This window comes from Scyliorhinus torazame, chromosome 28, assembly GCF_047496885.1.
Source record: "Scyliorhinus torazame isolate Kashiwa2021f chromosome 28, sScyTor2.1, whole genome shotgun sequence".
NCBI classification, from domain to species: domain Eukaryota; kingdom Metazoa; phylum Chordata; class Chondrichthyes; order Carcharhiniformes; family Scyliorhinidae; genus Scyliorhinus; species Scyliorhinus torazame.
Window position 1 is genome coordinate 9536336 of NC_092734.1, and position 27329 is coordinate 9563664.

At 49.7% G+C, this 27329-nt stretch overlaps 1 protein-coding gene across 2 annotated transcripts; it reads left to right on the forward strand.

The window, feature by feature from the left end:
- Positions 1 to 31: 31 nt before the first annotated feature.
- slc29a3 (solute carrier family 29 member 3) lies at positions 32 to 27329 on the forward strand. Of its 2 annotated transcripts, none has more exons than XM_072491425.1 (6): positions 32 to 145; positions 12747 to 13087; positions 14773 to 14855; positions 15855 to 16081; positions 16970 to 17132; positions 25729 to 27329. In XM_072491425.1, the coding sequence occupies exons 2-6, from the start codon at positions 12782 to 12784 to the stop codon at positions 26387 to 26389; spliced, it is 1440 nt and encodes a 479-aa protein (XP_072347526.1). In that variant the 5' UTR covers positions 32 to 145; positions 12747 to 12781; the 3' UTR covers positions 26390 to 27329. The 2 variants fall into 2 exon arrangements, with proteins under 2 accessions (XP_072347526.1, XP_072347525.1); XM_072491424.1 differs by lacking the exon at positions 32 to 145 and adding an exon at positions 11712 to 12030.

Genomic DNA, 27329 nt, shown 5'->3' on the forward strand with positions numbered 1-27329 from the left:
CTGATTGGCTGTTTGCTGCTGGGGGCGGGGCGAAGGGCGTGGACGGGCCGAGTGGTACCGGAGACCGGTAGCTGGAGCTCGGTACCGGCCCCGGAGGCAGCGCTCGGCCAGGAGCCCCAGGGCGGAGCTCCGTCACGGCACCGGGGTAAGTGACGGAGCTCCGCCTCAGGGCGGCTCCCAGAGTCTGAGCCGGTCCCTCAGCCCTGAGCTCCCTGTCCCTCAGCCTTCTCGCCCTCAGCCCCCTATCCCTCAGCTCCCTATCCCTCAGCCCCCTGCCCGTGTCTGGGAAGCTTCAAACTGGAAACGGGGGGAGGGGGGTCTGTCTCACTGGGGTGGGGTGTGGGTCTGTGTATCACTGGGGTGGGGTGTGGGTCTGTGTATCACGGGGTGGGGTGTGGTGTGGGTCTGTGTATCACGGGGGTGGGGTGTGGGTCTGTGTATCACGGGGGTGGGGTGTGGGTCTGTGTATCACTGGGGTGGGGCGTGGGTCTGTGTATCACTGGGGTGGGGCGTGGGTCTGTGTATCACTGGGGTGGGGCGTGGTGTGGGTCTGTGTATCACGGGTGGTGTGGGTCTGTGTATCACTGGGGTAGGATGTGGGTCTGTGTATCACTGGGGTGGGGTGTGGGTCTGTGTATCACTGGGGTGGGGCATGGGTCTGTGTATCACTGGGGTGGGGTGTGGGTCTGTGTATCACGGGGTGGGGTGTGGTGTGGGTCTGTGTATCACGGGTGGTGTGGGTCTGTGTATCACTGGGGTAGGATGTGGGCAGTGGGTCTGTGTATCACTGGGGTGGGGTGTGGGTCTGTGTATCACTGGGAGATGTATATTACTACAATATATAATTGTTACATATATTATGTAACTTAACTGGATACATGGACTTGTTACTGTATTAATCAGACACTGTTCCTCATTGAGTTATTGAGTGTGTGGCATTGACTGCACCCACACTCTGACCTGAGGTACTGGTGACACATTTTCTGTCTTTTTCTTCTCCATGTTCTAAACTCGCCTTGTACAGTCTGACTACAGTTTTCATTGGGGCTACTAAATCAGAATGAGTTTTGTTTTAATCAAAATGTAAGTGTAACAGATTTTTGGATATTTTTAATTAGCATTTGTTATACGTCAAAAAAAATTGTTCTTGAAGAGGGCAAATGAGTGGGACAGGATGTAGGGGAAAGGATTTGAGGATGGGCACAGGTTTGATGGGCTGAATGGCCTACTTCTGCACTGTAAAATTCTGAGAATGTAACCATTATCTGGGCACTTGTTTTTGTGTTGCACCCCAGCAGCATTGTGGTTCATATCAGTACAGTGTGTTTGTGTGCCGAGGATCCGGGTTCAATCCCGGCCCTGGGTCACTGTCCGTGTGGAGTTTGCACATTCTCCCCTTGTCTGTGTAGGTTTCGCTCCCACAACCCAAAGATTGGCAGGGTAGGTGGATTGGCCACGCTAAATTGCCCCTTAATTGGAAAAAAATGAATTGGATACTTTTGTAAGGGCCCCGAAGAATCCAGCACGAGTTTTAAGGATACAAAATAATAAAGTTTATTTACTATAACAACATATACATAACAGTAGCAGTAACCTCCCTTGCTACCTTCTCCTTCCTCCTGGTTCCTGGACTGGCCAGCTTATTTATAGTAGGAGTTTCTCCGCCCCTCTCATTGGGGAAGTTCATACTCCCATAGGATTGTGGGATAATCATTAGTCCCCAGCCAATCGTCAGTAGGCAGGTTATAACATCCCTCCCCCCCAAAGTCCAAGGAATCCACCGTAGGCCCTGGCGAAGGGAGGCGTCGAACCCGTTTGGCCGCAGGCCGGACGCCATTTGCACGCGGCGCTGGATCAGGCGGCGTATAACGAGACGGAGACCGGCGCTTCCGTGATGAACGGCGCGGTTGTACATCCACGGCCTGTGGACCCGAGGATTCCCCCTCTGATTCATCCTGTGTCTCCATCTCGGAGTCAGAGTCTGCTGCCTCCGTCATGTCAGCGTCTCTGTCCCCATTCGGTCCCGTCATGACCTGCGCAGGTTTTGAGTGAGGCACCAGTGGAAGATTTGGAGGACTACCTTCCCTTGTTTCTGGTCTTTGCCGCTGTTGAACTGAGCTCCGGGGGCGGGGAATCTTTTGCGGGGATGATCTTCTGGACCGGACGTGGTCTACATGTTTTCGCTGGAGACGACCCTGGGCTTGCACTTGGTACGATATAGGGCCCGTTTGGCGAAAGATTACCCCAGGAACCCATTGGGCACCACCAGCAAAATTCCGCACGAATACTGGATCACCGGGCGCAAACTGCCGAATCGGACGATGCCGAGACAATCCCGGTCCCTGCCGTTCTTGTGTGCGGCGTACTTTTGCGCCAATGTCCGGGAAGACCATACTAAGGCGGGTGCGAAGTCTCCGGCCCATTAGGAGTTCTGCGGGAGCTACCCCAGTCACTGTATGGGGGGTGGTCCTGTACGTAAACAAAAACCGAGCCAGTCTCGTGTCCATTGATCCAGAAGACTGCTTCTTTAGGCCTCTTTTGAATGTTTGCACTGCACGCTCTGCCAACCCATTTGAAGCCGGGTGGTAAGGGGCAGTGCGGATATGGCGGATGCCGTTCATCTTTGTAAACCTAGCAAACTCCTCACTCGTGAATGGAGTGCCATTATCCGTGACCAGCACCTCGGGGAGGCCATGCGTGCTAAATGATAAACGCATTTTTTCCAATTGTTGCGCAGGACGTTGTCCCCTGCATCTTATGCACCTCCAGCCATTTGGACTGGGCGTCAATTAGTAGAAGGAACATGGATCCCTGAAAAGGGCCTGCAAAATCTGCATGTAAGCGTGCCCAAGGCCGCCCAGGCCATTCCTAGTGATGTAGGGGCGCGGCCGGCGGAAGCTTCTGATGCTCCTGGCAAATGGAGCAGTTTTGGGCCACCTTCTCAATGTCGGTGTCGAGGCCTGGCCACCAGACATAACTCCGGGCCAACATTTTCATCTTGGTCACGCCCGGATGCCCATTGTGCAAGTCTGATAATATCAGCTCCTGGCCTTTTTCCGGGACAACCACACGCGTCCCCCACAAGAGGATGCAGTCTTCCACGCTGAACTCTGGGACAGCTTGGAGGAAAATGCCCGTAACTCGCCTGGGAGCGGTCTATGCTGCCCACCATACAGGACTATGTGCCAAACCTTTGACAGGACTGGCTCCGTCTGGGTCCACTCACGGATCTGTGATGCCGTGACAGGCAAGGTGTCCATAAAATTTAGGGTTGCGACCACCTCACCGGTCGTGGGGGTCGACATGGGGCTGGTCGATAAAGGCAATCGGCTCAGTGCGTCGGCATTTGCTATCTGCGTACCTGGTTTGTGCTCCAGAGAATACTCATATGCAGCAAGCAACAAAGCCCAGCGCTGGATCCGTGCAGAAGCAATGGGCGGTATCGGCTTATCCTCTCTGAAGAGTCCCAGCAGGGGCTTATGATCGGTCATGATAGTGAAATGGCGGCCGTACACATACTGGTGGAAGCGTTTCACCGCGAAAACCACTGCCAGGCCCTCCTTCTCGATCTGCGCGTACTTCTTCTCCGCTGCAGTCAATGTGCGGGAGGCGAAAGCTATCGGTCGCTCGGCCCCGTTCTCCATCTTGTGGGACAGGACAGCCCCAATACCATACGGGGATGCATCACATGTGACGAGCAAAGGCTTTCCCGGATCATAGTGGGTTAGTAACCCAGACGACGACAATTGTTGCTTTACCCGCCGGAAAGCGGTTTCTTGCGGCTGACCCCAAACCCAGGTGTGATTTTTCTTTAGCAGCAGGTGTAAGGGGGCCAGCGTAGTTGCCAGATTGGGGAGGAACTTCCCGTAATAGTTTACGAGACCGAGAAAAGAACGAAGATGCGAAGTGTCAGTCGGGGTGGGGGCATGTTGAATCGCACGCACCTTCTCTGCGACGGGGTGCAGACCCTCGCGGTCCACCCGATAACCTAGGTAGACTACTTCTTTTGCCTGAAATACGCACTTTGTGTGACGTAAACGGACTCCAGCCTCCGAAAGGCGTTTAAGGACAGCCTCCAGATTTTCCAAATGCTCTTGCTCCGACGTCCCTGTAATCAACACGTCATCTAGGTAGACAGCCACACGTGGTAAACCTCTCAAAATGCCCTCCATAACACGTTGAAAAATTGCGCAGGCAGAGGATACTCCAAAGGGCAACCGTGTATATTCATACAGGCCCCGGTGTGTTTTAATTGTTACATATGGTCGGGAGGCAGGGTCCAGCTCCAACTGCAGGTAGGCGTGACTCATATCTAATTTTGTGAATGAGAGTCCGCCTGTAAGTTTCGCGTAGAGATCCTCTATGCGAGGCATTGGGTATCGGTCGAGTCGGGAAACTGTATTCACTGTAAGTTTATAGTCGCCACACAAGCGAACTGTGGCATCTGGCTTCATTACTGGCACAATTGGTGCTGCCCAGTCAGCAAAACGGACAGGCCTGATAATACCCAAACTCTCCAAACGAGTGAGCTCCCCTTCTACCTTCGAGCAAAGCGTAAGGCACTGGGCGCGCCCGGAAATAGCGCGGTGTGGCTCCTGGTTCAACTTGGATACGGGCTACGGCCCCTTTTATTTTCCCCAGACCAGGCTGGAATACCTCTGGGTATCGTCCTAGCACCTCAGTCAACCCTCCAGAAACTGTTTGGAGGATGTGCTGCCATTGCAACCGCAAATGGCGCAACCAGTCCCGACCCAACAGGCTGGGCCCATGGCCACGCACTACGATAAGTGGGAAACGCCCCTCCTGGCGTCCATAGACAACAGGGGTCATTGTAGTTCCTGCAATGTCCAGTGGTTCCCCCGTGTAGGTGGCCAACCTGGCCTGTGAGTCAGTTAGTGTAAGGGTCTGTATACCCTGCTTGATGCGGTCGAATGTCCTCTGGGCGATCACGGAGACCGCTGCGCCAGTATCCAACTCCATCTCCAGCGGGTGGCCATTGACCCGTACTGTCACCTTAATGGGGGCCACACGGGGAGCTGCCACACAATGCAGCTGCAGGCAGTCGTCCTCCGTCTCCACGTCCTCAGGAGTGGTCGCCGCAGGTTCATCCACATGGAAGGTACGGCCTCTGGGCTGGTCCCAGTTACGGCCCCTGGGCTGGTCCCAGTTTCGGTCGGAACGACGGCGCCTCTGGCGTCCCCAGGACCGCCGTTCGCGACGGGGTCGGCGCCTACAAGTCTGACACGGACATGGCTCCTCATCCATTGGCTCTGGAGAAGGCTCCCTTCGGGGAGGAATGTCCGATGGCCACTGGCGTCGGTCTGGTCGTTGCCTCGCCCAAGGTACCGCAGGAGTGCGGGGGGACGTTTTTGGGCGGAAAGGGTTTCGCCCCAAGGCATGCACTTCCATTCCCTGTAGCTCCTGTACTCCTCGCTCTGCGCTCTCTCGGGACAAGACTATTTGTATTGCCTGTTGAAAAGTCAATGTTGGCTCCGCTAACAACTTTCTCTGGGTGGCCGCATTGTTAATACCGCAAACCAAACGGTCGCGTAACATTTCTGACAAGGTCTCACCATAGTCACAGTATTCCGCAATCCCGCGTAGCCTGGATAAAAAAAAAAATCGGCAAGGGATTCTCCAGGGGTCCTCTCAGCGGTATTAAACCGGTAACGCTGGACTATCGTGGACGGGGTTGGGTTAAAGTGTTGCCCCACTATATTCACAAGTTCGTCAAACGTTTTGGTGTCCGGCGCAGCTGGGTACGTAAGGCTCCTAATCACCCCAAACGTATGCGGTCTGCAGGCGGTGAGCAATATGACCACCTGGCGCTCGTTTTCAGTGATATTGTTTGCCCGGAAATAGTAAAGCATCCGTTGCGTGTACTGGTTCCAGCTTTCCAGCGCAGCATCAAAAACATCCAAACGTCCGTACAGAGGCATGGTATAATAGAAAACAACTTCCAACCTGTATCCAACAAAATCCAGGGAGGTGGCTTCAGCAGTGTAGACAGCTATTCTCTTTTACCTTCGTCGCCAGTTTTGTAAGGGCCCCAAAGAATCCAGCACGAGTTTTAAGGATACAAAATAATAAAGTTTATTTACTATAACAACATATACATAACAGTAGCAGTAACTTCCCTTGCTACCTTCTCCTTCCTCCTGGTTCCTGGACTGGCCAGCTTATTTATAGTAGGAGTTTCTCCGCCCCCCTCATTGGGGAAGTTCATACTCCCATAGGATTGTGGGATAATCATTAGTCCCCAGCCAATCGTCAGTAGGCAGGTTATAACAGATACTTTAAATTAAACAAAAAGATTTTTTAAAATCAGGATTGAGATCTAGCAAAGAACTCTGTATTTGCAAAGCAATTTTGAAAACATGCCAGAAACAGACAATTATATTTTAATATCTGGAATTGGAGCAGGAGAGAGAGAAGAAATTCTTCTCTCGCATACTTACAAGATAATGAATGGCTTAGATAGGGTGGACGTAGGGAAGTTGTTTCCATTAGCAGGGGAGACTAGGACCCGGGGGCACAGCCTTAGAATAAAAGGGAGTCACTTTAGAACAGAGATGAGGAGACATTTCTTCAGCCAGAGAGTGGTGGGTCTGTGGAATTCATTGCCACAGAGGGCGGTGGAGGCCGGGACGTTGAGTGTCTTTAAGACAGAAGTTGATAGATTCTTGATTTCTTGAGGAATTAAGGGCTATGGAGAGAGAGCGGGTAAATGGAGTTGAAATCAGCCATGATTGAATGGTGGAGTGGACTCGATGGGCCGAATGGCCTTACTTCCGCTCCCACGTCTTATGGTCTTATACTGGGGCTGAAATGTTTTAAAAATTGCAGTTCAAGGTGGTCCTGCAGAGAGGGCAGCAGGCGAGGGGAGGGAGGAGGAGGAGGAGGAGGGGGGGGGGGGGCTAGGCCTCCTGAATTTACTGTACTATTATTGGGCAACAAATGCAGCAAAGGTGAGGAGTTGGGTCGTGGAGAGGGAGTTCCGGTGGGTTAGGATGGAGGAGGGTTTGTGAAGGGGGTCGGGGCTGAGGGCGCTGGTAACGACGCCTCTTCCGATGGCCCCAGAGGAAGGGTTTAGGCACCTGCAGCTCTGAGACTTTGCAAGGAAGGAGGTTCCGAGCTTCCTGATGGCGCCGGCCCCCTTGTTGTTGGACGAGGTATTGAGGGCAGGGGCATTGGTGGCTGTGAGAGGTTTGGAGGGAGTTTGGTGTACTGTGCTCAGCGTGGCGGGGGAACCTACTTGAATTTCTGACTCTGGAGAAGGTGAAATTTGAGCTGAGGGGGATGAAGGGATGGAGGGGTTCTACAATTCACAGGGACTGTTTATTCTGCGCCTTCGGGAACTGGTTGCCATTAAACATTGGGTGGGGGAAGGTGGTTGTGATTATTCTTTTACTGTTTTTGTTGTTAAACTCTTACTTGGAACGCACAATGGATGTATTGGAATGTATATTGAGGGGGATGTTGTTTCTTGGGGATTGTTATTGTGTTTGTTTTCTGTTTGTTTTTCTTTTGTTGTAGCAATTGTTGTAGCAAAGGGTATCAATTCGAAATGTGTTCAGTAAAGTCAAGTGTTACTCGAGAGATTCTCAATTAGGTTATCTTGTTCCCCAATATGTCCCTGACTTTATTTGTGTTATGTTTAGATTTATTGTGAGAAACCACTTTGCACAAATACGAGTAGCAGGTACTGCCTGGCACTTTCTTTGCTCTTTCTTACCTTCTGTAAGTTTTCAAGTTTGCTGAGACATGGCTGAATAAACATTGTCCATACCCCAGATTATCCACGTAATCTGACCACGTTTTCCACCATTCTGTGCACTTTCCAATCTGTTCTACTCGAAACTTGAGTGAGACAGCTGTCATACCGTGCATTCTAGAATCCTCTTCCTGAACTTTCTACCTACCTTGTAAAACTTTCCTGAAAACCTCGCTCTTCACCTTGACGTCTGTTTTCAATTCTTTCATGGAATACGAGTGTGACAAGGCCAACATTTGTTGCCCATCGCTAATTAAGCAGTTAAAAGTTGGCTACATTGCTGTGGGTCTGGAGTCACATGTAGACCAGACTGGGTAAGGACAGCAGATAGAGTGTCATGGTCACCACTGATGAGACCAGGGTTTATTAACTGAACCGGCTTCTTCCCCCCCCCCCCCCCCCCCCCCCCTCCCCAAAGATAATACTGGGCCTCTGGATAACTAGTTCCATGGCATTACCACTATGGGACAGTCTCCCCATCAGTTTTCATTGTATACTCTCTCAAACAAGAGTGTTTCTGTCCTCTGATCCCTCCTGAAATATTTTGGGGTATTGGATGGCTCATCTTCTTGTTACATTTACCTTGGCAATGCAGATCTTTCACTTCACCCTTGTTACTACACAAGTGTGATCATTTCACTGAATTGTGCCTTCAAAAGTGATATGAAAATGTTACTTGTTTCGGTGTTGAGATTAAAGCAAGAACTTGCCTTTTCTTTAGCGCCTTTCTTGACTTCAGGAAGTTTTCAAAGAGTTTCAGATCGGGGAAGGGCTTTTATGGTGATGGTGGAACTGTAAATAAGCGAGCAGGACATCAGGAGAACTTCTCGATGAGCCCAGGAATACTGCCATGGGATGATTGACATCCACCCGAGAGGGCAGTCGGGACTATTAACACATTGCACAAAAGGTGACACCCCCGACAGTGCAGCACTCCCTCAGTAACACCCTGGGCGTGTCTGTGACAAAATCTCTGGAGTGGCTGTTGAGCCCAGAACCTTCTGAATCCGAGGCAGGAGTGCCAGGACAGAGCTCAACAGAGGCATGACTGCCTCATTATTGCTATTTTACAGGAAGAAACTACTGCATTCAAATTAGAGATCAGTTTTATTCCTGTATTGCTTTAGCTCTCACCTGTGTCACCAATAAGTTTGGCAAAGAAAATGATCGCAGTGAGCATTGTGACTCTGACTGTTGTGTACATGTTCCAACCTGACCGTCCACAGCAAGGAGACATTTTGACAGGTTACTCATCTTCATGTAGAGCATAAACATCAGAGCAGTTGGGGCATTGAGTACGAGAGTTGGCAGGTCATGTTACAGTTGTATAAAACTTTAGTTGGGCCACATTTGGAATATCGGGTGCAGTTCTGGTCGCCACACTATCAGAAGGAAGTGGAAGCTTTGGAGAGAGCGCAAAGAAGGTTTACCAAGGCGTTGTTGCCTGGTCTGGAGGGTGTTAGCTATGAGGAGAGGTTGAATAAACTCATTGTTTTCATTGGAAAGACGGAGGCTGAGGGGAGACCTGTTTGAGGTCCACAAAATTACAAGCGTTATAGACAGGGTAAATCGTCAGAAGCTGTTTCCCAGGGTGGAAGACTCCATTTACAAGGGGACACATGTTCAAGGTGAGAGGGGGAAAGTTTACGAGGGATCACAGAATCACAAGAATTTACAGTGCAGAAGGAGGCCATTCGGCCCATCGAGTCTGCACCAGCCCTTACAAAGAGCACCCTTCTGAAGCCGAGTATCTACCCTATCCCCGTAACCCAGTAACTCCACTTAACATTTTTTCGATTCTAAGGGCAATTTAGCACGGCCAATCCACCTGATGTGTGGGGAAAGTTTTTCAAGCAGAGGGTGGTGGGTTTCTGGAGCGCGTTGCCAGTGCTGGTGGTGGAGGCAGGCACGATAGCAACGGTTAAGGTGTATATTGATAGAGTAAGAAGTCTTACAACACCAGGTTAAAGTCCAACAGGTTTGTTTCAAACACTAGTTTTCGGAGCACTTCCACAGGTGAGGAAGGAGCAGCGCTCCGAAAGCTAGTGATTTGAAACAGACCTGTTGGACTTTAACCTGATGTTGTAAGACGTCTTACTGTGCTCACCCCAGTCCAACGCCGGAATTTCCACATCATATCTTGATAGATACATGGATGGGTGGGGAATGGAGGGATTCAAATCATTTGGGCAATAAGTAGTAGGTCTAAGTAAGGAATCTGGATTGGCGCAGGCTTGGTGGGCCGAAGGGCCTGTTCCTGTGCTGTAATATTCTTTGTTCTATTAGCCTGATATTGCTGTAAATTCTATGCAATGATTTATGGTTCTATTTTACGAATTAAGCCTGAGCCATTTCTGTCTTTCAATGTATGGTGAGTTTGTGAAATTAATTCTGCTTTAGCAGTGTGATTTCCTTATGAAATGACTGCACCAGCAGAAACTTAGACACTACCTCCCAACAGTTAGTGCACTGGATTTTAAAGTTCTGGAGTGGGGCGTGTTACGATCCCGGATGAGAACCCAACTATTTGCAATTTGAGAACTGAAATGAACTTATTGTCACAATTAGGCTTCAAATGAAGTTACTGTGAAAAGCCCCCAGTCGCCACATTCCGGCACCTGTTCGGGGAGGCTGGTACGGGAATTGAACCGTGCTGCTGGCCTGCCTTGGTCTGCTTTAAAAGCCAGCTCTTTCGCCCTGTGCTAAAGCAGCCCCTATACTGTAAAACTGAGGGAATGTTACTGCACCACAGTAGAGATTTAGGGGTGGAATTCCAGAGCTTAGGGCTCCGGAATCTGAATTTTCTGCTGCCAGTGAGGAGGTGAAGCAAGTAGAGGATGCACAAGAGGCTAGGTTTGGAGGAGCACAGACCGGGGAAGGTTGTGGGTTAGAGGAGGTTCCAGAGACGGGCAAGGGTTGGGGCTACTAAGATAATTGTAAACGAGGATGTAAATTTTAAAACTGAAACATAGCAGGACCAGGGAACCGATGAAGGTTCATGATCACAGGAATGACTGGTAAATGGAAATTGGTGCAATATATGACCTGGGCAGTAGAGCTTTGGATGGGCTTTAGTTTAAGCAGGATGGGAGGCTGGTGAATAGTCTAGGCTGTTGGGTTTCAGTGAGCTGAGACAGGTGATGTTAGTAAGGTGGAAGTGAACAGTAGGAAAGAATGAAAACCGTTTCACGTGCTTCGTAACGAGCGACTAGTTGCATAGCAGCAAGTTTCAAGACCCTTTGAAGAGGCTCTGCTACTCTCTCGGGACAGGTTCGGAGCATGAAACAGGTGAATAAGCATTGGTCAAACAGAAGACTATTGTAGCAACTGTAAATAAGAAATGGGAGGCCATTTAGCCCCTCTAACCTGCTAGTGTTGGAAGTTTCAGAATGCAGTTTTCATTAACTAATGTTCTTCATAAATTCAATCAGACCTTTCGCATTATCTTTGAAAGCATCTGTGGAGAGAGACGGGAGCTAACATTTCGAGTCTGGATGACTCTTTTTATCAAAGCTAGAGAGAACTGGAAATAGGATCAGATTTATTCTGTTGTGTGTGTGGGTGGGGGAGGTCGTAGAGTAGTGGGACACCTAGTCTGCGTTTAGTCTCTCCAGTGTAGAGTATACCACATTGGGAGCAGCGAATGCAACAGATCAGTTTGAAGGAGGTCCACGTGAAGCGCTGCCTCACCTGAAAAGAGTGGTTTTTATTTTTAAATTTAGAGTAACCAATTATGTTTTTCCAATTAAGGGGCAATTTAGCGTGGCCAATCCACCTACCTTGCACATCTTTTTGGGTTGTAGGGGTGAGACCCACGCTGACGGGGGGAGAATGTGCAAACTCCACATGGACAGTGACCTGGAGCCGGGATCGAACCCGGGTCCTCGGCGCCGTGAGACAGCAGTGCTAACCCCTGTGCTGCCCTCCTGAAAGGAGTGTTTAGCCCCTTGGATGGTGAGCAGGGAGCAGGCAGTGCTTCACATGTACCTCTGTCTACTCTACATTGGAGAGACTAAACGCAGACTGGGTGACCGCTTTGCAGGACACTTTCGATCCGTCCACAAACAGGACCCACACCTTCCTGTCGCTGCCATTTCAACTCCCCGTCCTGCTCTCACGTCCACATGTCCGTCCTTGGCCTGCTGCAACGTTCCAGTGAAGCCCAACGCAAGCTGGAGGAACAGCACCTCAACTTCCGATTAGGCACGCGACAGCCTTCCGGACTTAACATTGGGTTGAACAATTTCCCATGAACCGTAAGCTCTCTCTTCCACCTTCACCCCATTTTTATTTCTAGCATTTTCTGTTTTCGTTTCAGATTCCAGCACCCGCAGTAATTTGCTTTCACTTTCTCGTTATTGACTTTGCCGCGACTTCTCAGTGCTTCACAACTCTTCCATTTTAAATCTTATTTTTAACCAAACCTTTTTTTTTTTTTACCTCTGCAATGATGGATTTGCTTCTTTCCAAAGTTGATTAATTTCCTTGGAGAAGTGTAAATTCCCAGACAGCCACGGCACAATTGAAAAATGAAATGAAAATCACTTATTGTCACAAGTAGGCTTCAAATGAAGTTACTGTGAAAAGCCCCTAGTCGCCACATTCCGGCGCCTGTTCGGGGAGGCTGGTACGGGAATTGAACCGTGCTGCTGGCCTGCCTTGGTCTGCTTTCAAAGCCAGCGATTTAGCCCTGTGCTAAACCAGCCATCTTAAAACTACCCATCAGACACCTGGTGCCAAGAAAATGGCTATGGGGGGGGAAAGGGTGTTAGAAATATGGTTTGATTCACTCAGGGTCCTCAAACTAGTGATGGAGTTGTGGGAGGTGAATCTCAAAGAGCCAGTACAGGTAATGAAGTTTGGTGTTTAAAAGGCGGCATTTGATGCAGAGCCATTGTCTCCTGGTAGATAACTAACTGTTGTATTCACATTGTCTTCTGAACAGTTTATTGACACCCCCCCCTTTCTTTAGTTTCTCCTGTTGCACTCCAGCCTTGGGAGATCCGAATGGAAGTTGTCGCGGTGAGTTCCCCTGGCGAATCCCAGAGCCAAGAGGAGATGGAAACCCCAGACTCTTTGCACAGGGCCCCGAGCTCCCAGACAGAAGAGGAAGAACCTCTGATCTTCCAGACGTTAGTTAAAAGCCGCTTCCGCCAGGCGCCTCCCGACAGGTTCAACGCTGTGTATATGATTTTCTTCTTCCTTGGGATTGGCTCCCTGTTGCCATGGAACTTCTTCTGCACGGCAAAACAGTATTGGCTGTACAAACTGAGCAACGGGACAGATCGGTCTCCCCAGCAGAATGACCTTGGCGTGAGTATCAGTGTATTGCATCATGGCATATGCAGTGATTTCCTTCTGGACAATAATAAGTAGTGTGGAAGCTAAAGTACTGGATTGGCTCCCTACCTTGCCTGAGTTCAAATCGCATATCTTGGTTGTTGACCCAGGGAGAAATCTCCCCCCCCCCCCCCCCCCCCCCCCCAATTGCCTCAGGTCACACACCATCCCGGACTTGCAAATATATCGCCTGTTCCACAATACTCGGTCGGAATCCTGGACCTCCCTTCCTAATGGCATTGTGAGTGTATCTAGGCTACACGCGTTACAACAGCTCAAGAAGATGACTCACACCATCTTCTAAAGGGCAATTACAGTTTGTCGGTAAATCCTGGCCAGCGACGCCCATATCTCGTGAATGTTTAAAGAGAAAAGTCCCACTACGGCATATTAAGGAACTGAATCTGACACATCTGCTTTGGCAGATACTAGATTGCTCTAAACCTTTTCATTGATTTCAAGAGAAGTTGCCATACCCTGTCTGCGTAGGTCAGGTGGTTGCGTCTGACAATGGCCACAAACATGCACCAATTTCTCAGTTACCGTCCGTGGGTAATCCGTACCGTCCCCCGGTAAAAACAAAACCTCACATTGAAGGAAATCCCACCAAATTCAACTCAAAATCTTACCAAATAACTGGCGAGGTGAGGATCATCGTCAGCAAGCTACTGTGCAACAATATCCTCTCTTCCTCCTGGTCTCGATGAATATTTCCACCAGTTTGGTCTTACCAGTAGTTTCATAGAATTTTACCGCGCAGAAATCAGCCATCGAGGAACGATATGACCGCCTTAACTCCATCTGAGCTTCCTCTTCGCCTCCCACTTCATCTTAGCATAATCATCTATTCGTATGAGGAGCAGTTGAGGACTCTGGGTCTGTACTCATTGCCATTTAGAAGGATGAGGGGGGGAGCTTATTGAAACTTACAGGATACTGAGAGGACTGGAGAGAGTAGACGTGGAGAGGATGTTTCCACTTGGAGGAAAATCTAAAACCCAAGGCTACAGCCTCAGACTGAAGGGACGATCCTTCAAAACTGAGGTGAGGAGGAATTTCTTCAGCCAGAGGGTGGTGAATCTGTGGAACTGTTTGCCGCAGAAGGCTGTGGAGGCCAAATCACTGAGTGTCTTAAGACAGAGAAAGATAGGTTCTTGATTAATAAGGGAATCAGGGGTTATGGGGAGAAGGCAGGAGAATGGGGATGAGAAAAATATCAGCCAGGATTGAATGGCGGAGCAGACTCGATGGGGCGAGTGGCCTAATTCTGCTTCTATGTCTTATGGTCTTTTCTCGTTCATGTACTTATCTAGTTTTTCTTTAAATGTACGTATATATTCACCTCAGCCACTTGTGGCAGCGTGTTCCACTTTCTGAACTTTCTCCTTATTAGATTTACTGGTCACGATCTTCTATTTATGGAAGTCTTACCGTGCAGTGGGTATTGTCCCTACCTCTGAGCTAGAAGCTCCAGATTTAAGTCTCTCTCCAGGACTTGCATTTGTTATGCATTCATAACGCAACCAAACAGGTTGACCTGCAAGTTCTTCCAACACACACCAATATCCTTTTTGTAATATAGAGACCAGTATGCTCCAGCACACAGCGCACTAAAGCAAACCGGATGAAAGTTACGATTGTTTTGATTCATTTTCTAGAATTATTTCGAGAGTTACCTTTCGCTGGCATCAACTGTGCCCTCTGTCCTGTGCCTGGTGGTTAACTATCTCCTGGTGAACAAGTAAGTATTGGTGTCAGGATTTGACCTCTCCTGGTTCCACTTTAACTGGTTTTGACAAAATGTTGTAGAGCAGGGCGGCACGGTGGCGCAGTGGTTAGCGCTGCTGCCTCATGGTGCCGAGGACCCGGGTTCGATCCCGGCCCCGGGTCACTGTCTGTGTGGAGTTTGCACATTCTCCCGGTGACTGCGTGGATCTCACCCCCCACAACCCAAAGATGTGCAGGGTAGGGGGATTTGCCACGCTAAATTGCCCCTTAATTGAAAAAAATTAAAATAAATAAAATGTTACAGAGTAGGAAAGATTGAAATTCACCACTGCTGTCGCTTTCGTGATCCTGTTTCGGGTGACGTTTTGGGAGAGTCACGGGCAGCCATTGACATTTCAATTTCATCCCCTCTCCCAGCCCTGGCTCAAAAGAGCTCCCTCATTCTGTATTTCACAGGTTTTCAGATGTTTTTCTCATTCCCATAAATATCTGATTGGCATCAATCCCCATTTGTGTTGATGCATTCCACCTTCCAATAAACCTTTGCAGTGAAAGAAAATTCTTTCATTTCCTTTTTCGCTGTAGAAATATTTCATGATTGTTCCCTCAACAACTCATTGTTGTCGCCACAATTATTATCCTCCCCGTAACAAGGGGCGCAACCTCTGCAGTTTCAATCCCTCCACATTATTGGGGCCCCGCATCCCTTGTACTTTTCCTGTAAATCTCCTCCGTCCCCCCCCCCTCTCTCAGGCTACCTCCTCCTTCAAGTGTGGTGCCCAGGATGTAACAGTGCGGCTGAGGATAACTAGCTTTGGTATAGCCTCCCTGCTTTTGTACCCCGTTCATTTCCGAATAGAAATTAGGATTCTCTTTGACAGTCTCCTCAGCGTCTGGCCGTCTTCAGAGACTTGAGTAACGAGACCCCCTTTAAGATCCTCCTGCGAACGTTCATTTACCTACATTGGAATGTTTCAGTATTGTCTCTGCACATTTCCTCTTTCTCTTTTAGGATCTCGGCGAAAGTCCGCGTGCTCTCTTCCTTGTCTGTCATGCTCATTATATTTTGCGCGACCACCATTCTGGTGAAAGTGGACACAGCTTCATGGACGTATGGATTCTTTGGTCTGACCATGGTCTGTGTGGTCATCGTTAGCGGAGCATCCAATATGCTTTTGGGCAGTGTTTTTGGAGAGGTCGGACGGTTTCCCATGCGGAATTCACAAGCTTTAATTTCAGGTAAGCTGCAGCACCAGGAACAGGACATTCAGCCCAACTCCCATTCCTCTTCATTAAACTCCATCAAGACCTCTTTCTGTTCTTGGTCATGCCTTTGTCCAGCGCCTCCTTTAAATGTGACATTGTTATTGGCCTCACTGCCCCGTGCGGTAGCAAGTTCCACATTCTCTGATTGAAGAAATTTCTCCAGAATTCTTCATTGGGTTTATTAGTGGCTGCCTTCTTTGTAAGGACCCTAGATTGCCCTGGAATTGTGGACCAGTGCAACAGGCCATTCAGCACATTGAGTCAGTGCCGGCTCTTTCAAAGAGCAATCCAGTTGGTCCCACACACTCACTCTTTCCCCATATCTCTGCAATTTCTTTTTCCCCTTCAGATACTTATTCAAATCCCTTTTGAAGGCTAACATTGAATCTGTACCCACCACTTTCAGATGGTGCATTCCAAATCTCAACCACTCTTTGCATATAAAGTTTCCCTCGAGTCGCTGCTGGTCGCCTTTGCCCATTGCCTGAAATCTTTGTCCTGTGGCTATCGACTCGTCAACCACTGGAAGCTGCTTCTCTCTATTTGTTCCATCTGAATGCTCACTACTTTGAACACTTCCTTCAAATCTCATCTTGCCGTTCTCTACCCTTTAAGGAGAGCAAGACCAGCTTCTCCAATCTAGTCAAGTAATTATAATCCTCCCTCCTGGAATTGCACTTCATGCTTCTCTGCCTCGATGTAGTGTTTGAACTTTGATAAACCCCACGGTTTGCGAACTCGCCGTATCTCAGCGGAGGAGCAAAGTTGCAGATTTGCATCTACATTTGGAAAGATATAAAACGCCCCGTTCTCCATGACTGATCACACTGCGGATGAGTCTTCACTTTTCTTCTTTTACAGGACAAGCCATGGGAGGAACATTTAGTGCTGTGGCTTCAGTGGTGGACCTTGCTACTGCGTGTTCCATTTCAGACAGTGCACTGGCCTATTTTCTCACTGCTGATATTTTCCTCGTGGTCTGTGTTGTTCTCTACTTGATTTTGCCCTCGATCCCGTATTCCAGGTAAGCATGTATCTTCATCCTCTCTCATCTGGGGTGGCACGGTAGCACAGTGATTAGCACTCTTGCGTCACAACCTCAGGATCCCAGCTTCGATTCTCGGCTTGGGTCTGTGCGGGCAAATCATTTTTCACACATTTGTCAGCCTGCCATGTTATTCAGCCCAGAATGGCTTAATGTGACTCTTGGGATTGAATCTGACCAGGTCTGTCCCTTTGTGGGGACAGGAGAATTCCTAACAGGAATGAATTAGGGTGTGGAAATTGGAGGGGGGGGGGGGGGGGGTGGTGAGGGGAGTTGGTAAGATGGTGCAATGGTAACTCAGTTTCAAGTGGGTCACTATCTGTGCGGAGTCTGCACGTTCTCCCCGTGTGTGCGTGGGTTTCCTCCGGGTGCTCCGGTTTTCTCCCACAGCCCAAAGATGTGCAGGTTAGGTGGATTTGCCGTGCTAAATTGCCCCTTAGTGTCCAAAAAGGTTAAGTGGGGTTACTGGGTTATGAGGGTGGAGGTGTGGGCTTAAGTCGGGTGCTCTTTCCAAGGGCCGGTGCAGACTCGATGGGCCGGATGGCCTTCCTCTGTACTGTAAATTCTATGATCTGGCAATTGGAATCTCTCCGTCATTTCTTTGGCGTTTGATATTGCAATAATTCCAATGTGAATTCATGGAAACACCACCACTTTCAAGGTCCCCTCCAAGTCACACACCATCCTGACTTGGAAATATAACGCCGTCCCTTCACGGTCGCTGGGTCAAAATCCTGGAACTCCCTCCCTAACAGCACTGTGGGTGTATCCACACCTCGGGGACTGCAGCGGTTCAAGAAGGCAGCTCCCCACCACCTTCTGAAGGGGCAACTAGGGGCGGGTAGTAAATGCTGGCTTAACTAGCGACGCCCGCATCCCAGGGAAGAATAAAGAAGCGAATTACTAATATCACTTGAATACAAATCATTTAAAAAAATATATATATACTTTATTCAAGCTTTTTGGCCAAACATAACAATACGTAGTGTTTATTTTACACAACAATAAAGCAATATAAATAACCGTGGCCAGTTTTAAACAAATAAATAAATAATATATAAACAAAAACAAAAACAAAACTACATGGCAACTGCTTTGTCCAAAATAAATACTCTCCAAAGATACAATCCAGCAATCCAATATACAATTACATATACCAAATACCTACACATATACAATAACATCCCTGAGAGTCCATCCGATTCCTCCCCCCCCCCCCCCCCCCCCCCCCCCGGGTTGCTGCTGTTGTCTATTTCTTTTCCATTCCCTCTATCTTTCTGTGAGGTAGTCGACGAACGGTTGCCACCGCCTGGTGAACCCATGAGCCGAACCCCTTAACACGAACTTAATCCGTTCCAACCTTATGAACCCTGCCATATTGTTTATCCAGGTCTCCACCCCCGGGGGTTTGGCTTCCTTCCACATTAACAATATCCTGCGCCGGGCTACGAGGGACGCAAAGGCCAACACGTCAGCCTCTCTCGCTTCCTGCACTCCCGACTCTTCTGCAACCCCAAATATAGCCAACCCCCAGCTTGGTTCGACCCGGACCCCCACCACCTTCGAAAGCACCTTTGTCACCCCCACCCAGAACCCCTGTAGTACCGGGCATGACCAGAACATGTGGGTGTGATTCGCTGGGCCACTCGAGCATCTCGCACACCTATCCTCTACCCCCAAAAATTTACTAAGCCGTGCTCCAGTCATATGCGCCCTGTGTAACACCTTAAATTGTATCAGGCTTAGCCTGGCACATGAGGACGATGAGTTTACCCTACGTAGGGCATCAGCCCACAACCCCTCCTCAATCTCCTCCCCCAGTTCTTCTTCCCATTTCCCTTTCAGCTCATCTACCATGATCTCCCCCTCACCCCTCATCTCCCTGTATATGTCCGCCACCTTACCGTCCCCCACCCATGTCTCTTGATATCCCTCTATTCTGCACTTCCTGCGTCGGGAGCTGCGGGAATTCCCTCACCTGTTGCCTTGCAAAAGCCCTCAATTGCATATACCGAAATGCATTCCCTTGGGGCAGCCCATATTTCTCCGTCAGCGCTCCCAGACTCGCAAATGTCCCATCTACAAACGGATCTCTCAATTGTGCTACCCCAGCTCTTTGCCATGCTCCAAATCCCCCATCCATTCTCCCCGGAACTAACCTATGATTGTTTCTTATCGGGGACCACGCCGAAGCTCCCATCCCTCCCCTATGCCGCCTCCACTGCCCCAAATTTTCAATGTAGCCACCACCACCGGGCTTGTGGTGTATTTCTTTGGTGAGAACGGCAACGGCGCCGTCACCATTGCTTGCAGGCTAGTCCCCCTGCAGGACGCCCTCTCCAATCTCTTCCACGCCGCTCCCTCCCCTTCTCCCATCCACTTACACACCATTGAAACATTGGCGGCCCAGTAGTACTCGCTGAGGCTCGGTAGTGCCAGCCCCCCCCTGTCCCTACTACGCTGCAAGAATCCCCGCCTCACTCTCGGGGTCTTCCCAGCCCCCACAAAACTCATAATGCTCTTCTCAATTCTTTTGAAAAAAGCCTTCGTGATCACCACCGGGAGGCACTGGAACACAAAAAGGAATCTCGGGAGAACCACCATTTTAACCGCCTGCACCCTACCTGCCAATGACAGGGACACCATGTCCCATCTCTTGAAATCCTCCTCCATCTGTTCCACCAACCGTGTTAAATTAAGCCTATGTAATGTACCCCAATTCTTGGCTATCTGGATCCCCAGGTACCGGAAGTCCCTTGTTACCTTCCTCAACGGTAAATCCTCTATCTCTCTGCTCTGCTCCCCCGGATGCACCACAAATAGCTCACTTTTCCCCATGTTCAGTTTATACCCTGAAAAATCCCCAAACTCCCCAAGTATCCGCATTATCTCTGGCATCCCCTCCGCCGGGTCCGCCACATATAGCAACAAATCATCCGCATACAGAGATACCCGGTGTTCTTCTCCCCCCCTAAGTACTCCCCTCCACTTCCTGGAACCCCTCAGTGCTATGGCCAGGGGTTCAATCGCCAATGCAAACAATAACGGGGACAGAGGACATCCCTGCCTCGTCCCTCTATGGAGCCGAAAATAGTCAGACCCATCCATTCGTGACCACGCCCGCCATCGGGGCCCTATACAGCAACTGTACCCACCTGATATACCCGTCCCCAAAGCCAAATCTCCTCAGCACCTCCCACAAATAATCCCACTCCACTCTATCAAATGCTTTCTCGGCATCCATCGCCACCACTATCTCCGCTTCCCCCTCTGGTGGGGGCATCATCATTACCCCTAGCAGTCTCCGTATATTTGCATTCAGCTGTCTCCCCTTCACAAACCCAGTTTGGTCCTCATGAACCACCCCCGGGACACAATCCTCTATCCTCTTTGCCATTACCTTGGCCAAAATCTTAGCGTCTACATTCAGGAGGGAAATAGGCCTATCGGACCCGCATTGCAGCGGGTCTTTTTCCTTCTTTAGGAGGAGCGATATCGTTGCCTCTGACATAGTCGGGGGCAGCTGCCCCCTTTCCCTCGCCTCATTAAAGGTTCTCATCAGTAGCGGGGCCAGCAAGTCCATATATTTCCTATAGAATTCAACTGGGAATCCGTCTGGTCCCAGGGCCTTCCCCGCCTGCATGCTCCCAATCCCTTTCACTACTTCCTCCGTCTCAATCTGTGCTCCCAGTCCCGCCCTCTCCTGCTCCCCCACCTCAGGAAATTCCAACTGATCCAGAAAGCACATCATTCTCTCCTTCCCATCCGGGGGCTGAGCTTCATATAATCTTTCATAAAATGCCTTGAACACTCCATTCACTGTCTCCGCTCCCCGCTCCATCTCTCCCTCCTCATCTCTCACCCCCGCTATCTCCCTCGCTGCTCCCCTCTTCCTCAGTTGGTGGGCCAGCAACCTGCTCGCCTTCTCCCCATATTCGTACTGTACACCCTGTGCCTTCCTCCATTGTGCCTCTGCGCTACCCGTAGTCAACAAGTCAAATTCTACATGTAGCCTTTGCCTTTCCCTGTACAGTCCCTCCTCCGGAGCCTCCGCATATTGTCTGTCCACCCTCAGAAGTTCTTACAACAACCGCTCCCTTTCCCTACCTTCCTGCTTTCCTTTATGTGCCCTAATAGATATCAGCTCCCCTCTAACCACTGCCTTCAGCGCCTCCCAGACCACTCCCACCTGAACCTCCCCATTATCATTGAGTTCCAAGTACCTTTCAATACACCCCCTCACCCTTAAACACCCCCCCTCATCTGCCAATAATCCCATGTCCATTCTCCAGGGTGGACGCTGTTCTTTTTCCTCCCCTATCTCCAGGTCCACCCAATGTGGAGCGTGATCCGAAATAGCTATAGTCGTGTACTCCGTCCCCGTCACCTTCGGGATCAGTGCCCTTCCCAAAACAAAAAAGTCTATCCGTGAATAAACTTTGTGGACATAGGAGAAAAACGAAAACTCCTTACTCCTAGGTCTACTAAATCTCCAGGGGTCTACTCCTCCCATCTGCTCCATAAAGTCCTTAAGCACCCTAGCTGCAGCCGGCCTCCTTCCGGTCCTGGACCTCGATCTGTCCAGCCCTGGGTCCAGCACCGTATTAAAATCTCCACCCATTACCAACTTCCCCACCTCTAGGTCCGGGATACGTCCTAACATACGCCTCATAAAGTTGGCATCATCCCAGTTCGGGGCATATACGTTCACTAAGATCACCGCCTCCCCTTGCAATTTGCCACTCACCATCACGTATCTGCCCCCACTATCCGCCACTATGGTCTTTGCCTCAAACATTACCCGCTTCCCCACTCGTATAGCCACCCCCCTGTTTTTTGCGTCTAGCCCCGAATGAAACACCTGCCCCACCCATCCTTTGCGTAGTCTGACCTGGTCTATCAGTTTCAGATGCGTCTCCTGCAGCATAACCACATCTGCCTTAAGTTTTTCTTTAGGTCTGTGAGTACCCGTGCCCTCTTTATCGGCCCGTTCAGCCCTCTCACATTCCACGTGATCAGCCGAGTTGGGGGGCTCTTCTCCCCCCCCCCCTCCCCCCCCTCCCTTGTCGACTAGCCATCTCCTTTTTCAATCCAGCTCCTCACCCGGTACCCACGTAGCCGCATCTCCCCCCAACGCCGCCCTCCCGCCCCGACCACCCCACCCCATACCAGCTCCCCCTTCTCCCCAGCAGCAGCAACCCAGTTAACCCCCCCCCGCTAGATCCCTCACTAGCGTAATTGCACCCCCCATGTTGCTCCCAGAAGTCAGCAAACTCTGGCCGACCTCGGCTTCCCCCCGTGACCTCGGCTCCCACTGTGCGAGGCCCCCTCCTTCCTGCTTCCCTGTTCCCGCCATGATTACCATAGCGCGGGAACAAAGCCCGCGCTTCCCATTTGGCCCCGCCCCCAATGGCCGGCACCCCCAGCTCCTCATCCTCCCTCTCCCCCCCCCCTCCCCCACGACATGGGGAAGAGAGAAAAGTTACAGGGTCGCAGGATTGACAACTTGGGAAATCATCTCTTCCCCCTCTTCACCCCACATATTCGCCCCACCACTTTGTCCCAAACGTTCTTTTTCTAGCCCGCTTATTCCAGTTTCTCCTCGACAATAAATGTCCACGCCTCTTCTGCCGTTTCAAAGTAGTGGTGTTTCCCTTGATGTGTGACCCACAGTCTTGCCGGCTGCAGCATTCCAAATTTAACCTTCCTTTTGTGCAGCACCGCCTTGGCCCGATTAAAGCTTGCCCTCCTTCTCGCCACCTCCGCACTCCAATCTTGATATACGCGGATCACCGTGTTCTCCCACCTACTGCTCCGAGTTTTCTTTGCCCATCTGAGGACCATCTCTCTGTCCTTATATCGGTGAAATCTCACCACTATGGCTCGAGGAATTTCTCCAGCCTTCGGTCTTCGCGCCATAACTCGATAGGCTCCCTCCACCTCCAACGGGCCCGTCGGAGCCTCCGATCCCATTAACGAGTGCAGCATCGTGCTCACATATGCCCCGACGTCCGCCCCTTCTGCACCTTCAGTAAGACCAAGAATCCTTAAATTCTTCCTCCTCGCATTATTCTCCAGCACCTCCAGCCTTTCCACACACCTTTTGTGTTGTGCCTCATGCATCTCTGTCTTCTCCACCAGGCCCTGTATGTCGTCCTCATTCTCAGCAGCCTTTGCCTTCACGACCCGAAGCTCCAGCTCCTGGGTCTTTTGCTCCTCCTTTAGCCCTTCAATCGCCTGTAATATCGGGGCCAACAGCTCCTTCTTCATCTCCTTTTTAAGTTCTTCCACGCAACGCCGCAGGAACTCTTGTTGGTCAGGGCCCCATATTAAACTGCCTCCTTCCGACACCATCTTGCTTTGTGCCTGCCTTCCTGGCCGCTGCTCTAGAGGATCCACCGCAATCCGGCCACTTTCCTCTCCTTTTTCCATCCGTGTCCAGGGGGGGAATTCCCTTCTGGTTTATCGCACAGTGTTTTTAGCCGTTAAAATTGCCGTTGGGGCTCCTATTAGGAGCCCAAAAGTCCTTTCCACCGGGAGCTGCCGAAACGTGCGACTTAGCTGGTCATCGCCGCACCCGTAAGTCAATACAGATCATTTTAACGTATTGTCAGCCTGCCATGTTATTAGATGGTAACCCAATTTGAAGTGTGTCCAGATCTGTGGCACAAAGGTGACCAGAATATATTGGCAAGGGAAGCTCTCTTGAAGTGATTGGGAAATATCACATTGGCGCAGTGAGAGTGAAGAGGAGAGACATTCCAATTATCTGCAGCAACATTCCTCACACGGATTGCCTATTGCTCCTAGGGCATAATTAAAATTTTGGCAGTGCCTGTAAATGGCTAATCAGCGTTCGTTAGAATCCTATCAGCTGTTGGATTGTTTCATAAGAGATGAATGAGACTAATAGGAAAGAAAACATTGCAAGTCTGGTGTTTCTTACTTGTTGATCGATTTGGACACTTCCTATTCATGTGAGTGACTGGGCTAATTGTAAATGTTACTTGGCCGGATGATTTTGTTCTGGCTCAAGTGAGGGTAATGGCAAATGTGTCAAATGGAAATACTTTCCTACTTCTGTGCCACGCAAGTTTGTTATCGTGAGGCGCAGAGTAGATCTTCCACAGCTCAATAACAAACCTTCGTCAGAATCCGAGTTAAATACCCCTGACTGCACATTCCCGTTTCCCACAAGTCCAAGGTGGGTTTCCGTAATGGATCAATGCAAATTGGGGCTTTCCAAAGTCGGCCCGTGGAGGCATGCAGTCCGTCGGAATAGGTTGTGATCCACTGTGTAGCCCACCCTCCCTATTGTACTCTTGCCAACTGGTGAAAACATACGGACAGGCCCTTCGAGCCTGCTCCACCATTCAATACGATCCTGGCTGACCATTCCCTTGCTTCCCCCCCCCCCCATTCTATCCCCTTATCCCTTTATGCCGCTGGTGTTTAGACATCTCTCAATTTCTGTCTGGAACATACTCAATGACTGAGGGCAGCACGGTGGCGCAGTGGGTTAGCCCTGCAACCTCACGGCGCTGAGGTCCCAGGTTCGATCCCGGCTCTGGGTCACTGTCCGTGTGGAGTTTTCACATTCTCCCCATGTTTGCGTGGGTTTCGCCCCCACCACCCAAAGATGTGCCGTGTAGGTGGATTGGCCATGCTAAATTGCCCCTTAATTGGAAAAAATGAATTGGGTACTCTTAATTTAAGGAAAAAAAAGAACATACTCAATGACTGAGCTTGAACTGCGGCTCTGGTGTAGAGAATTCCAAAGATGCACAACTCTGATTTAAAATATTCTCATCTGGGTCCCAAGTGCAAATTCCCTTGTTTTGAAATTGTGCCCCCTGGTTCTAGACACCCCAACCAGGGGCAGCAACTTATCCTGACTATGACCCTTTCACTATTTTGTAGGTATCAATGAGACCACATCTCATTCTTCGAAACTCTAGACTAGAGAATACAGTCCCCATTTCCCCAATCTCTCTTCATAGAACAGATGATCCCCGGAACGAGATGTTATATTGTCCGATCTGATACGGAATAAAACATTCCAGAAGGCCGGTTTAGCTCGGTGGGCTGGACAGCTGGGTGGTGATGCAGAGCAAGGCCAGCAGCGCGGGTTCAATTCCCGCACCGGCTGTGGTTATTCTCAACCTCGCCTGAGGTGTGGTGACCCTCGGGTTAAACCACCACCAGTCAGCTCCCCCCCTCGAAGGGGAAAGCAGCCTATGGTCATCTGGGACTATGGTGATGTTAGTTACAGTTACACTGACTTTAGCAACTTGGATTGCTGAAGACCTGGGGCGGGGGTGGTGGTAATCTGAACCCACAAATCTCAGTGGCAACACACCCCTCAAACCGACACCCCACTGGCTGCCAGGTTGGAAGTTGTGCGACATCAAGTCGAGGGCACTTTGCAGAGAGAGAGAGAGTGAGTTCCCAGATTGGTCCATGTTGGTATTGACTGTTTTCAGTCATTTTAATGAAACGGGATAAGAATCTATGTATTTGGCAATTGTGTCCCACCTTAATTTTGACTATAAACACTTCTGTTCTTTATCTTTAGCTACTACCTGAAGAGTATGAGTGAGAGAATACAATATTCTGGTTCGCTCAACAATGACACTGGCTCCGTGAATGGCTCAGTCGAGAATGCTTCCTTGTCCAGCAACACAGGCACTATTCCTCCACTGAAACCCATCCTGAGCAAGACCAAGTGGGTGGGCTTCAGTGTCTTTTACACCTTCTTCATCTCCATCGTCATCTTCCCTTCCATCTCCTCCAGCATCAAGTCTGTCTCAAAGGACACAGCCAGTGATTGGACCAGTAAGTACTTTGTACCTCTCTCCTGCTTCCTCCTGTACAACTTTGCCGATTGGACTGGCAGACAGATAACTGTCTGGATCCAAATTCCTGGGCCGAGGAGTAAAGCCCTTCCCGTCTTGGTGCTTCTGCGGACCTTGTTCTTGCCTTTGTTCATATTCTGCAATTACCAACCGCGAGAACATTTACGCATAGTTGTCTTCAACCAGGATTTTTACCCTGCCATCTTCACCTCCGCTCTGGGCCTTACCAATGGATACCTGGGGACTCTGCCTATGATCTACGGCCCTAAGATCGTGCCAAAAGAATTATCCGAGCCGGCTGGGGTTGTGATGTCGTTCTACCTCACTCTCGGTCTCGCTGTTGGCTCTGCTGCATCTGTCCTCCTTGTCCACCTGATATAGAAAAGAGTATTTGTGAAATGTTAAATTAATTGAGAATTGCAGTGGACCAGGATTAGACTTTCAGCTGCCTTGTGGGGAATATCGTTGAGCTACTAGCCAGCCATACCATAAAATGGACCATTAGGTGAGGACACACACTGACTATTCGAGTAGTGTGATGACAAAGTGGTGTCTACGTTCAGCAATCCCACATCAACTCTGATGAAGGTTTCCTTCTCTACAGCAGGAAGATTACCTTGATGTTCTATGTGTAACTGTTGGATTATTGCTCCCGAAGGAATGGTTTACGGTTTTCTTAAATTGAAGTGCATTTTCCCTGTGTCTTCCTGAGCCCTCATCGCAGGTCATCGGCCCTCTGTTGAGTGGGATTTCTCAATGCCAGATGGAAGAAGGAGGAGAACAATAGTCAAAAGTGCATACAGGCCACCTTTGTAATAACAGCGAAGAGACACGATCTCCAGCCCAACCAGGATTGTAAGGACTTCAAGCAGAGTGTTTTTAAACCTTTAGTCATTCCGGCGCTCACCAGTTTTCACCAGCAATGTATTCCTACGGGTAATTCAAAGGAACAATAGTATAGGATTAGGTTTATGGGCTTTTATACCTTTCTATGCTCTCAAAAGCGATTTTTAGAGTCAAGTGGCTTCCATTTTTAAAAGGTCAGTTTGCAATTGGACAATGTTTGGTGTTTTTGAGGAGTTTGGGAAAATGACTTTACTTTCATTAGTGCTGAAGCTGGGACCAAGTTCATTTCTCTCCAGCACATAGTGGGATGAAGATTGAGCTAGCTGACCAGTTTATAGAAGCTGGTCAGGAGCAATCATGAACTTTATTTGTTTACCATCTGCCAAATGTGTGTCCACATGAGCATTATGGAAATTTCACATGGGAGACCACTGTGTAGAAAGCTACCAAGTAAAATAAATATTTTTTAAATGGA